At 36.1% G+C, this 12796-nt stretch overlaps 1 protein-coding gene across 3 annotated transcripts in view; it reads right to left on the minus strand.

The window, feature by feature from the left end:
• The window catches only part of Lpin (phosphatidate phosphatase LPIN), a 231327-nt gene extending 222868 nt beyond the window's left edge, over positions 1 to 8459 (minus strand). For 2 of the 3 annotated variants that reach the window (XR_012754729.1, XM_075353937.1), the window contains exon 1: positions 8353 to 8459. Coding sequence is in view for 2 of the 3 variants with exons in the window: in XM_075353937.1 (XP_075210052.1) it covers positions 8353 to 8377 (25 nt within the window). In the remaining variant the exon portion in view is untranslated. The remainder of the gene's footprint in view (positions 1 to 8352) is intronic. The other variant, XM_075353934.1, reaches the window with a different exon arrangement.
• Between the last annotated feature and the right edge of the window lie 4337 nt (positions 8460 to 12796).

Below are 12796 nucleotides of genomic sequence, written 5' to 3' on the forward strand. Positions count from 1 at the left end.
TAATGGTCATATGACTCTCTGAGAAATAAAATAATACTACATTACAATGGCGGCTCGTAGATAATATTAATGGGGGTGCTGCTCCAGAAATTTTTTATCTGGACCAATTCAAGTCCACGGTTTTAAAGGTTTTTTGTAAAATAAAAGAACCGGGGAAAAAATAAATCAAATAGATTAGCTGGAACCAGGATTATAATCTAATTCTACAATTTATCGCATTCCAGAATAAGGTACACGGTTTTTAAGCGCATTATGGTTAAAAACCGTATTTAACCGAACAAATAATAAAATGTCCGCTTAAAAACACTACAGTCCAAGGGTGTTTCAATTAAAATTTCTATGTACACAGAAACAAATACGTAATTAGTTTTTAACTAATTACCTTCTCTTTCACCCTTCCAGGGTGTTTTTGGACAGATTTGGCGATCAAAGAGCCCTTGCTTTCGCCATCTTCTGATCGCTATTGAAAAAACAACTAAACCGCTTTCATATTCCTTCCACCGACTAAACTAGAAAAGGGAACGAACAAGGAACGTTCCGACACACGCATAGTAAAAATAAACTACTATCCAACAGCACGCCAGGGTCCGCACTGCGAGAGCGACAATGCTCTCTCTTTCCCCCTCGCGTGTAGCTTCCTCCTATATATGCATGCGCACAAAAGCCAAAAACCACGACGCTGGAACTGTGAAGCGCACAGTTCCATATAAAGATTTTTTTTTTGTTCTATATTTTTCATAAACCGGGGAATGAGGCTGACTACTGAGTGAAGCGCTGAAGCTGCTGAGTGGAAGCTACTGGGGAAAGTGAATTCATATACAATCTACGCGTCCAAACGGGCGCCGCGTAAGAGGTCAGTCGTGCTTTCAAAGACACCTCGGTACACCATGTACATTTGACGGCCTACAACCCTTAATTGCTTATCCATAACTGGATTGACAACCCATAATTGGAGGATTGCTTTCGGAGCTATCCTCTTTTTGTGCATCGTAGAGACGGCTTCCGCCGCTACTTGCCTAATGTGGTTGTTAAACAGCAATTTCTCATCAAGCAAAACACCTAGGTATTAAAGAACTCTAACTCGGCCGATTACACAGCCTTTATAGTTAATATAACGGTTACGAATCTACGATAATTTGTCTGCATCCTTGAGAAGCATACACTTCGTCTTAGGCACAGAAATCTTTCAATTTTGCATGTCCATCCAGCCTTCGGCGGTTCAGAAGGCCGCCTGCGCTCTGCTTTCTAGCTGTGGTCGTGAATCTCCACGAACTAACAGGAGACAGTCATCGGCGAAAACCTGGGCCGTGACTTCTTCTGGGAATGTCAACCCCAGAAATCCATCAGGTACCAGATTCCACAGCAGGGGACCGAGAACGGAACCCTGCCGGCTTCCGTTGGTGACGAAATTTTCTACAACCAGGTGCTTGTCTCTAAACAGAACCGTACTGTTAGACAAGTAGTCGCGCACTACGGCCTGAAGGGCTACGGGAACATTGCCTCTTGCCGGTCTTCGGCAAGTTGCTGGAAAGGCTGGTTGTGGAACGGCTCGAGGAAAGCATCGATATGAGCCGTATTCTAAATCGAGGCCAGTATGGCTTCATGAAAGGGGTTGGCACCGAGGATTGCATCTTAAATGCTCTTACCGAGGTGGAAAGCGCCGACTGCAAATACGTTTTGGCTATTTTTATTGATATAGAGGCAGCATTTCCTTCCTTGTGTTAGAGTTCTGTCCTCTATGTTTTGGAACGCCGCAATGTTCCCGAAGCCACACAGGCCGTGGTAAGAGACTATTTGTCTAACCGAACGGCTCTGTATAAAGATGCGCACCTAGTTGTGGAAAAATCCGTCACCAGGGGAAGCCCGCAGGATTCCGTTCTCGGTCCCCTGCTGTGGAACCTGGTGTTTGACGGATTTCTGGGATTGACTTTCCCAGAAGGAGTCACGGCCCAGGCTTTCGCCGATGACTGTCTCCTTTTAGTTCGTGGAGATTCACGACCACAGCTAGAAAGTAGAGCGCAGGCGGCCTTGTCAACCGCCGAAGGCTGGATGGACATGCAAAATTTAAACATTTCTGTGCCCAAAACGAAGTTTATGCTTCTAAAGGGCGCAGACAAATTATCATGCAGTCGAAACCCCTACATTAAATATAAAGGCTGTGTAATCAGCCGAGTAAGGGTTCATAAGTACCTAGGTGTTTTGTTTGATGATAAGTTGCTTTTTAGTAACCATATTAAACAAGTTGCGGCGGACGCTGTCTCTGTGATGCACAAGCTTACAAGGATTGCTCGGAAAGACTAAGGGCTGTCGGGCCGCCAAATGTACTTGGTGTACCGAGGCGTCTTTGAAAGTATGATCGCGTACGCGGCGCCGGTTTGGGCGCATAGGTTGGAAAGGAATAGAGCACTACTTCAAAATTTAAGGAGTGCCCAGCGCAGAGCCATGATAGTATGCACTGGTGTATTTAAAACAACCTCCTTCGAGGCTACTACTGTATTGGGAAAGGCTCTCCCAATCGATTTAGTGGTGAAAATTCGGGCAGTCAGGTGGAAGTTGCGAAGAGGTCGGGAGGCCGAGGCATTTGGGATGCGGTTTCGAGCCGGGCTATAACCGGAGCGGAACGGTGATCACAATGCACCGGAGCAAAATTTCGTCCAGTTGCCCATCTCCCGTCTGCGGAAAAGGCTACAAAGCCTCGCGATGGAGGCATGGCAGCTTGAATGGCACACCACGACTAAGGGTAGATCCTCGTATAATTTTATACAGGATTTGGGGGGATGGTATGCCTCGAGTTCCTTTTTAAGGGCGTCGGGTGCCCAGGTGCTCACCAACCATGTGAATCTAAACCAATATCTGTTTCGGTTTCGCCTGGTGGCTGATGAGTTGTGTGTCTGCGGGGAGGTCCAGTCTAATGTAAATATGATGTACGACTGCCCGGCCCTTGGGGGGGCCAGAGACCGTGCCACCCTGGAACTTAGAGGTCAGGGGGAAACCTGGCCGCTCACAAGCGGCGAGGCAGTGTGGCGAGAGCCGCACTGTCGGACCGTGTGGGAGTTCCTCGATGAGGTTGCTATGTTCAACCGTCATCGGTAAATGTAAAAGCAATTGGACTCCTACAGCTCTGCTGCTGGAAACCAACCTTGGTAATAGGGCTGGCCATCAGACAAATCAGCTCCAAGCGCTGTTAAATGGTGGACAGGTACTAGCTGGCATACAACGACCGAGGCGTGGCAGCCAAAATTGCTGTCTTTTTATTATTGACTCGTATAGTTTTAAATTGTTACAAGGGGTGCGCCTCCCCGATCTAGTTTTATGTTTGACAAGTGAGCGATTGGGACACTTCAGCGGGTGCTGTATGGCGCCCTGCTTGATTCGCTCACGCACGTTAGGTAGCTCACTAGGAGCTTTTAGGATTTGGGTCGCTAAACCGTTATGAGGCACAGTAACCGTTTTTTGGCACGGAACATTTGGTCTATGCTCTAGGGCGACCGAATGGGGTGGTGGTGGGAGAAATGCCAGTTAACCAAATATAGTCGGCGCTTTCCACCTTGGTAAGAGCATTTAAGATGCATAACTTTCGTTATATCAGTTTTTACGATTGAAAAAATATAATTTTACGCGAGGTTATCAATTTTGGATACCGAATAAAGCCATTGCGAGACGCCGCCCGCCAGAACAAACCGCCCGGAAAACCTAGGCGCCCTGCAGCTAGTATTACAATAAAATGTCATTATAATACATCTTCTACCCCGAATAAAAAAATCTTAGATAATTTTTTATCGGTTTTACTTTTGTTAGTAGAATTGTTTATAGTATTTTCCATTTAACAGAAAAAACGTTCTAAAATGAAAAACTTGTTTTGTAAGTGGGGAAGATAAAAAAATAAAAATACCGATTTTTTTTGATTTTTTAAACATTTTTAAGGTTTATTTTAACATATAATGATCATTTTACAATAAAACTTAGTCTTAAATTATCCCAGAAATATTTCATAATCGTTATTCATGTATAATTATTTTTCCACTATATAAGAATAAATGACCGGTGCGAGGAAAGTATAACAACTTCGTTTTGAGCTTTTTTATTTAATTTAAACTTTTATTGTAAATATTTATATTTAATTTCATATAGAACAGAACAGAAAAAAGCTGAAAAATGTTCATTTTTCTTTTCCCTTTTGTTGTACGTCGAACAATGCTTGGAATTCACTATATAGAAATATGTATTGAGGTTAATTGATTTTACTTTCGCTCTAGAAAACCAGCTTTATTAGAATTCTGTTTTTGTATCGATAAATTTATTCTAAATCGATTCTTAATCCCTTCTACTATACACATCTTCGATTATTATAACATTTTTTTTTTTATAATCTCCTTTCAAAATATGTTTAATTTTATATAAATAATTTCCATTAATTTAAACATTACAGGTATTTATTTTTGTTGTCATTACTATGTAAATTTACTTTTAATGGAAATACAAAACCGATTAATTTCTAATCGGAAACAATTTCCTACGTCGGTATCGTCTAACACTTCTACTTCAAATATTAAAAAAAAATCGGATGCGGGTAAACACATGATTTCCTTATATTCCTTCATTCTTTTCCTGTTTAGCCTCCAGGAATTACCGTTCAGATATTACTCCAGAGGATAATATTTATGAGTGTAAATATGAAGTGTTTCTTGTATAGTCTCAGTTCGACCGTTCCTGAGATGAGTGCTTAATTGAAACCCAATCACCAAAGAACAACGGTATCCACAATCCAATATTCAGATCTGTATAAAAAAAAAAACTGCCTTTGCTAGGACTTGAACGCTGGAACATTCGACTTCCAAATCAACTGATTTGAGAAGACGCGTTCACCACTAGACTAACCTGGTGGGTTTTTCATTTCAACCCTATTAAATTACATATACATTTTTTTTTTTAAAAGTACATAAAATTTTATTTCATTAATTTTTGTGATATTTTTTCATATTTTCTTTTTTTATCGTTATTTTGAGTTTTTTTTTTTTGTCTTCAGTCTTTTGACTAGTTTGATGCAGCTCTCCAAGATTACCTATTTAGTGCTAGTCGTTTCATTTCAGTATACCCCCTACATCCTACATCCCTAACAATTTGTTTACATATTCCAAACGTGGCCTGCCTACATAATTTTTCCCTTCTACCTGTCCTTCCAATATTAAAACGACTATTCCAGGATGCCTTAGTATGTGGCCTATAAGTCTATAAGATTTTTGATGCATGACTAGTTAAACTAATTGTTCTGTATTCTTCACATTTATCTGCCCCTGCTTTCTTTGGTATCATAATTATAACACTTTTTTTGAAGTCTGACGGAAATTCCCCATTTTCATAAATATTACACACCAGTTTGTATAATCTATCAATCGCTTCCTCACCTGCACTGCGCAGTAATTCTACAGGTATTCCGTCTATTCCAGGAGCCTTTCTGCCATTTAAATCTTTTAATGCTCTCTTAAATTCAGATCTCAGTATTGTTTCTCTCATTTCATCCTCCTCAACTTCCTCTTCTTCCTCTATAACACCATTTTCTAATTCATTTCCTCCGTATAACTCTTCAATATATTTCACCCATCTATCGACTTTACCTTTCATATTATATATTGGTGTACCATCTTTGTTTAACACATTATTACATTTTAATTTACGTACCCCAAAATTTTCCTTAACTTTCCTGTATGCTCCGTCTCTTTTACCAATGTTCATTTATCTTTCCACTTCTGAACACTTTTCTTTAATCCACTCTTCTTACACCAGTTTGCACTTCCTGTTTATAGCATTTCTTAAATTCCGATAGTTCCTTTTACTTTCTTCATCACTAGCATTCTTATATTTTCTACGTTCATCCATCAGCTGCAATATAGCTGCAATATTTGAGTTATTATTTATTGTAATTACTTTTTATAGTCAGAGGTTAATAATTATGAATAAATCAATATATTTAAATTAAGGTAAAAAAAAAAAAAATCACTTTCGGTACGCCGGAAAGCGGAGGTAGATTTTCACCGGTGCTAAGGTGTAGGTTATAAAAAAGATTTCCACGTTAAAGTTAAGAAAAACTTCAAATTTCCTCAATACGGAATGTGAAAAAAGTTTCGCATGTTCAGCATACGACAAGCCCCATCTTCTTACAATTCTAACAACATTTTGGTTGTAACGGTTGGACATATCAAAAATTGTTCCAAATATAAGTTTAGAGGACTAACGACCACTTTAAACCGATTCGATATTGTGCCTATTAAAGGAGGTATGATTTTGTTTGTCTTTGAAATCCCATTTTTTCCATTCCCTGGGCCGATGGTTTGTGATATAAAATTAACTTTACTTAGACACGTTTTAGGACCTCTTCCAAAGAATAGTAGGAACTTTAAATTATTTCGATATTTTACGTAATAAGAAATTTACAGCATTTTTTTTTTTTTTTAAAGGCCAACCATTTTTACCCCCATGGTCCGATTTTTACCGTTCACTAACTCGACCGAGATTTTGGGTCGTTATATTTTATGTATCAATTTGAAAGCGATTAGCGTAAAATTACGGCAGTAATCTTGTCCATAACAAAGTGAAATATATATATATATATATAATATATTATATAAATATATATATATTATATAAATATATATATATATATTTCACTTTGTTATGGACAAGATTACTGCCGTAATTTTTTATATATATATATATATATATATATATATATATATATATATATATATATATATATATACACACACACACACACACACCCACCGGGTTGGTCTAGTGGTGATCGTGTCTTCCCAAATCAGCTAATTTAGAAGTCGAGAGTTCCAGCGTTCAAGTCCTAGTAAAGTCAATTATTTTTACACGGATTTGAATACTAGATCGTGGATACCGGTGTTCTTTGGTGGTTGGGTTTCAATTAACGACACATTTCAGGAATGGAGATGTGTCGTTAATCGATGTGAAGTATAGTCTTGTACATCGATTACAAGACCTCAACTTCATGTATAAGACTATACACTTCATTTACACAAATACATATCATCCCGTGAACTAATACCTGAACGGTAATTCTCTGAGGCTAAACAGGAAAATGAAAAAAGATATATATATAAATGTGTATATAAACGTTCGAGCTGACTGTGGTTTTTAGGATCTGAGGAATGTGAAACGCGAAAAAATGTCATAATTTTCCGGAAGTGGAATCATGTTACCCATCATAATAGATAACATGTTTATGAAGTCTACCTAAAAAAGAAGGGAGATGAAGTCTGAACCGATGTGGCTTTCCCTTATATAAAATCCAAATATTTTATTAATTATAATTTCACATGGTTGTAACACGAACCGATGAAAATAAATACCACTTATGATATATATCGTTGAAAAACTCTAAATCAGGACTTATTACTGCAGTTTAGAAAAAGTCCAAAATCGAATTTTTTTTGGATTTTGGGCTTTTTTCGACACTTTTCAGGGATAGTCAAAATGGATATTTCCGTTGAAATCTGAAAATCGAAATTTTTCGCGTCCTTGCTTTACTTCGTGCAACGAAGTAAAATTGATTTTTGGCTCCGATCCGTTTACGAGTATTTGAATAAAACCAAAGATTATTGAAAAGTATTTTAATTACCTAAGGGATATTAAATTACGTAAAACAATTTACTGCCCTTGAGTAAAATTTTGAAGTACGGGATCCACGCAATTACTCTTTACCGTATTGACCGATTATTACCGAAATTAAATGGTACCGATGCCCTTCATATATACAGAAATCGATGTGCCAAATTTCATTTTCAATTCCAATTTAGTTTTGAGGTATCGAACAAAACAAAGGCTAAAATACATCTTTCCCAAATTTGTCAGTGCTAAAATATGTTTTTCGTGAGAGGGGTTTATAAAAATGTTCAACGTCGTGCATATTTCTAATTTTTTCTGATTCCATATTGAACGTACAAATTTCTGATACCTATTATTGTAAAAATGCGTAAACACATTCAATTTATATTCAATCTGCCGAATAATTAAAAATATTAATCTCATCGTATTATTAACGGTTAAAAAAAAAAGATCATTTATAACGAGTCCTTTTATAAGAATTTTACTGAAATTGAATTATTTTTAACTTATTTTTCAATGTACAGCCTATGTTATTACAATAACTTTCAAATCATTAGGCAAGATATGAAATATTTTTTTTAAAGTATTAGATATAACATTTTTAACGAATAATGAAATTCTAATTATTTAATAAATACAGAAAATATATATAAATTATTACGGCGATAAAGCAAAATAGGTTATATATTAATAATAAACTGTTATAAATGCAAAGAATACCTGAACCGTGTTGTACTCCCGGCATAAGGCTGCAGAAAATTTTAAGCCTGTAGAGCTGGTAGCTGCCTCTGCGTTCTGTAGTATTATACTTACCTATCCTAATGCGCTATACGCTGGCCTATTGATCGAGACTTAAAGCCGACGCCCCTAACTTGATTCAATGTAGGTCTTCAAATCGTTACTCCCCGTAAAAATTTAAATATGATAATATGAACAACCGTAAAATAAATTTAATGAAATTATAAAAGAAGATTTTCGAATGAAATTTCTAAAAAAAAATTCTCGAATTGTTCATCGTCCAAGTGTGTGTGTGTATTAGCACGCGCACGTGTTATTAAACAGGAAGTTATTTTTTATAGTAACATATAAACGGTAGGCGTATTTCCTGTACTTACCACTGCGTCAACTGTCATTTATATCTATTTTTTTTTTAATAATAATTGAACATTACATTCAATATTTGCCGACCTCAATCTTTGAATAGTAACCTTACATCTAGATTCGATTCCCGGTTAGGATTGAAAAACGAAATAAAAATATGTCCCTATCTAAAATTAGAAAGAAGCCGTAATTAAAAAAGGAGTCTGACAAGAATGTTCCCTATCCCTGTTACTTTTTAATCTTTCATAGAACCAGCAGTTAATGATGTTAAAGAATAGTTTCGATTCGGAGTAACAGTGCAAGGTAAAAAGATAAAGATGCTACGATTTACTGATGATATAGTAATTCTAACCGAGAGTAAAAAAAGATTTAGAAGAAACAATGAACGGCATGGATGATGCCTTACACATGAAGAACAAAACAAAGGTAATAAAATGTTGTAGAAATAATGTAGTTGTTGGACCACTGAATATAAAAATCGAAAGAGAAAAGAATATGGAGGTAGAAGAATTTTGTTATTTAGGAAGTAGAATTACTAAAGATGGATGAAGTAGAAAAAAAATATAAAATGCCAAATAGGTTGCCTCACCACAGGTGAGGCAAGCTTCCAGTCAGAAATATAATTTGCTTACATCAAAAATCAATTTAAACATCAGGAAAACATTTTTGAAAGTATATGTTTGGAGCGTACCTTTATATGGAAGTGAAACTTGGACGATCAGAATACCAGAGAAGAAAAGATTAGAATCTTTTGAAATGCGGTGCTATAAGAAAATGTTAAAAATCAGATGGGTGGATAAAGTGACAAATAAAGAGGTGTTGTGGCAAATAGATGAAGAAAGAAGTATTTGGAAAAATATAGTTAAAAGAAGAGACAGACTTATAGGCCGCATATTAAGACATCCTGGAATAGTTGTTTCGATATTGGAGAGACAGATTGATGGGAAAAATTGTACAGTCAAGCGACGTTTGGAATATGTAAAATAAATTGTTAAGGATGTAGGACATAGGGGTATATCGATATGAAACGACTGGCACTAGATAGGGAATATTGGAGAGCTGCATCAAACTAGTCAAATGACTGAAAACAAAAAAATCCTTATCTAGATTAAAACAAAGCGGGGGAAAAAAACTTGAAAAAATAACATCAGAACTATTTTCAACACAAACAGAAAAACAACAATTTTAACCTAAATTTTACTTGAATCTTTTATGAAATTTGGAAATCGTACATGGGAGGTTGTAAATACAAAATGAAATAACAAGCAAATAAGAATCATAACTCTAATCTTGATATCGCTAAAGTGAAGTAAATATTCCTATTCGTACTTGAAAAGATAAAACAGAAATGTGCTTCTCAAAAACTCTATGATATAAGGTCTGAAGTAAAGTTACTGTCTTAGAACTTAAATCACCCTGGAACTTGATCCCGTTGCTTTGTTCAACCGGCATCAGTAGTTTATTTAAGGGAGAGACTCCTAACTCTTGCTGTAGGAAGTTACCCTCGAGAAATGGTTGGCCATCGATCAAATACAGCTCCAAGCACTATAGTATGGTGGACAGGTACTTGCTTGCATTTAGCGACCTAGGCATGGCAGCAAATTGTTGTCCTTGACGGAATAAATTTGACAAGTCATATATTTTAGTATGTAGACGGGGTGTGCCTACCCGTTTTAGTAATATGTGACAAGTGAGCAATGGGACATGTAAGTGAATGGTGTAGGGCACCACTCTTATTCTACTCACACACTTAGGTAAGCTCTAGGAGCTAATTAAGATATTGGTCGCTAAACCGTTTTGAGGCACAGTAGCTATTTGTGGCACAGACATTCAGTCATATGCTTTAGGGGGACCAAATAGGGTGGTGGTGGGAGAAATGCCAGACAAACCAAATACCCATCCATTCCTCTACATACTTGGATATGAGAGGGCTCATAAAAACAAAATTACTTAAACCTATTTAGTTCAATGACTTGACCTGTGCAAGATAGGCTCCTTCTGAGATAACACAATTATCCCAATGATGTTTCCATTTTGAAAGTATTTTACAAAATCATGTTTAGTGAGCCCTTGTTGCATTTCTTTTGATCTGTTCTCTCTCTTCAAATCTTAAGTGGAATTTTAAGCTTAGGAAAGAGCAAAAAATTGCAGGGAGTCTGATGAGTACAAACACTGATGAGGTTGTTCAATTTTGTGTTTTATCAAGAATCTTTAGATAAGTTGTAATGCACGGGCTGGAGCGGTGTTGTGATGAATTTTCATGACAGCATGAATGAAGGTTTATTGATTATTAAGGAATGTTTCATCATAGATATGTTTCTTAATAATAAACTATCAAAAAAGATTACTACTACATGACTGTTCTTCATTTGCTAAGAGATGCTGTTCAATATAACAGCATCAATATCAGCTGTTCAATATAATAGCTTTGGGAAAATGACGATGAAAAATGCTTACAACAATGGAAACATTGCTGAGATAAGTATGTTATATCAGAAAAGACTTACTTTGAAAGTATTGAACTAAATAGGTTAAGAATTTTTCTTTTTATTAGGCAAGATTGGATATGTTTTAATCCCACCTTGTAAGTGTTAAAGATGTTTTAGTGGTACTACTTCAGTATGTGGTCAAATAATTTTCATTAATTCTTTTTGAATAGTAAATATTTTTTTATTTTTTTATTTTTTTTTGTTTTTATGTATTTAGTAAATTCATATATATGTATGTATACCTTAATAAATATACCTTCTTTTTACTGTTTTAGCCTTTGGAACCACCATAAGGTATTACTTCAGAGAATGACGTTTATGAATGTAAATGAAGTGTAGTCTTGTACAGCCTCAGGTTGACCGTTCCTGAGATGTGTGGTTAATTGAAATCCAACCATCAAGAACTGAACTTAGAGTTGGTAGGGACGGAAAGACAGCTTTTCTGGAGAGGGCACTTCCAGAACAGAGGTCGGGGTGCCTCTATGAACTGGAAGAGACCCCGATCGGAGGTCTCATATGGGGACCTGAGACAGGTATGTGAAATCTACACCAAAACACATGGGCGCGACCGAGGAATCGTCTTCTAGGCGATTACCGGTTGTCTGTACCCATAGTGTTTAAAAAAGGATTGTAAAAACTACCACTGAGAACACCTGTATCCACAATCTAGTATTCAAATCCGTATAAAAGTAATTGCTTTTACTAGGATTTGAACCTTAGAACTTCTCAATTTCAAAATCAGCTGATTTGTTATGACGAGTTCACCACTAGGCCAAACCCAGTGGTGTAATAAATATTCCTCAAGATTATTTAATATGTTTATCTATTTTTATTTTATGATGCTCTGATCAAGATTTTTCCTACGATTTTCCAGGCAATTCATTTTTATTTATAATTTAAAAATGTTTAACATAATCTGTATAATGTATTATCTCAAATCAATCAGAATAAAAGATTTTTTTATTGAATTCTTATATGAAAATCGGCTTTTTTTCATGAATTTAGACATTATTTTTCATTCAGAAAAGATTAACAGATTGTTGTTTTTATAACTGTTATAAAAAACATAGTTTTTTTTTCCTGTTTAGCCTCCGGTAATTACTGTTCAGATATTACTTCAGAGGATGATACATATGAGTGTAAATGAAGTGTAGTCTTGTACAGTTTCAGTTTGACCATTTCTTAGGTGTGTGGTTAATTGAAACCCAACCACCAAAGAACACCGGTATCCACGATCTAGTATTCAAATCCGTATAAAAGTAACTGCTTTTACTAGGACTTGAACGCTGGAACTCTCAACTTCCAAATCAGCTGATTTGGCAATACATGTTCACCACTAGATCGACCCAGTGGGTTTATAAAAAATACCTGATTCGTCATAAATCTACAAAAACGATCATAAGAATTGTAAAATTAAAATAAAAAATGTTGTTTCACCTAGAGCTATGAAAATATGCAAAATTATTCAACTGACAACTTTTATGATTATAGGTGTTATGTTGTACTAACTGGTTAACTGCCTGAAGCTCATTTAGCTTGAAAAAGTAATACATGTTCTGCAAGAAATGAAATCT

Source organism: Lycorma delicatula, chromosome 1 (genome assembly GCF_047948215.1).
Source record: "Lycorma delicatula isolate Av1 chromosome 1, ASM4794821v1, whole genome shotgun sequence".
Taxonomy (NCBI): domain Eukaryota; kingdom Metazoa; phylum Arthropoda; class Insecta; order Hemiptera; family Fulgoridae; genus Lycorma; species Lycorma delicatula.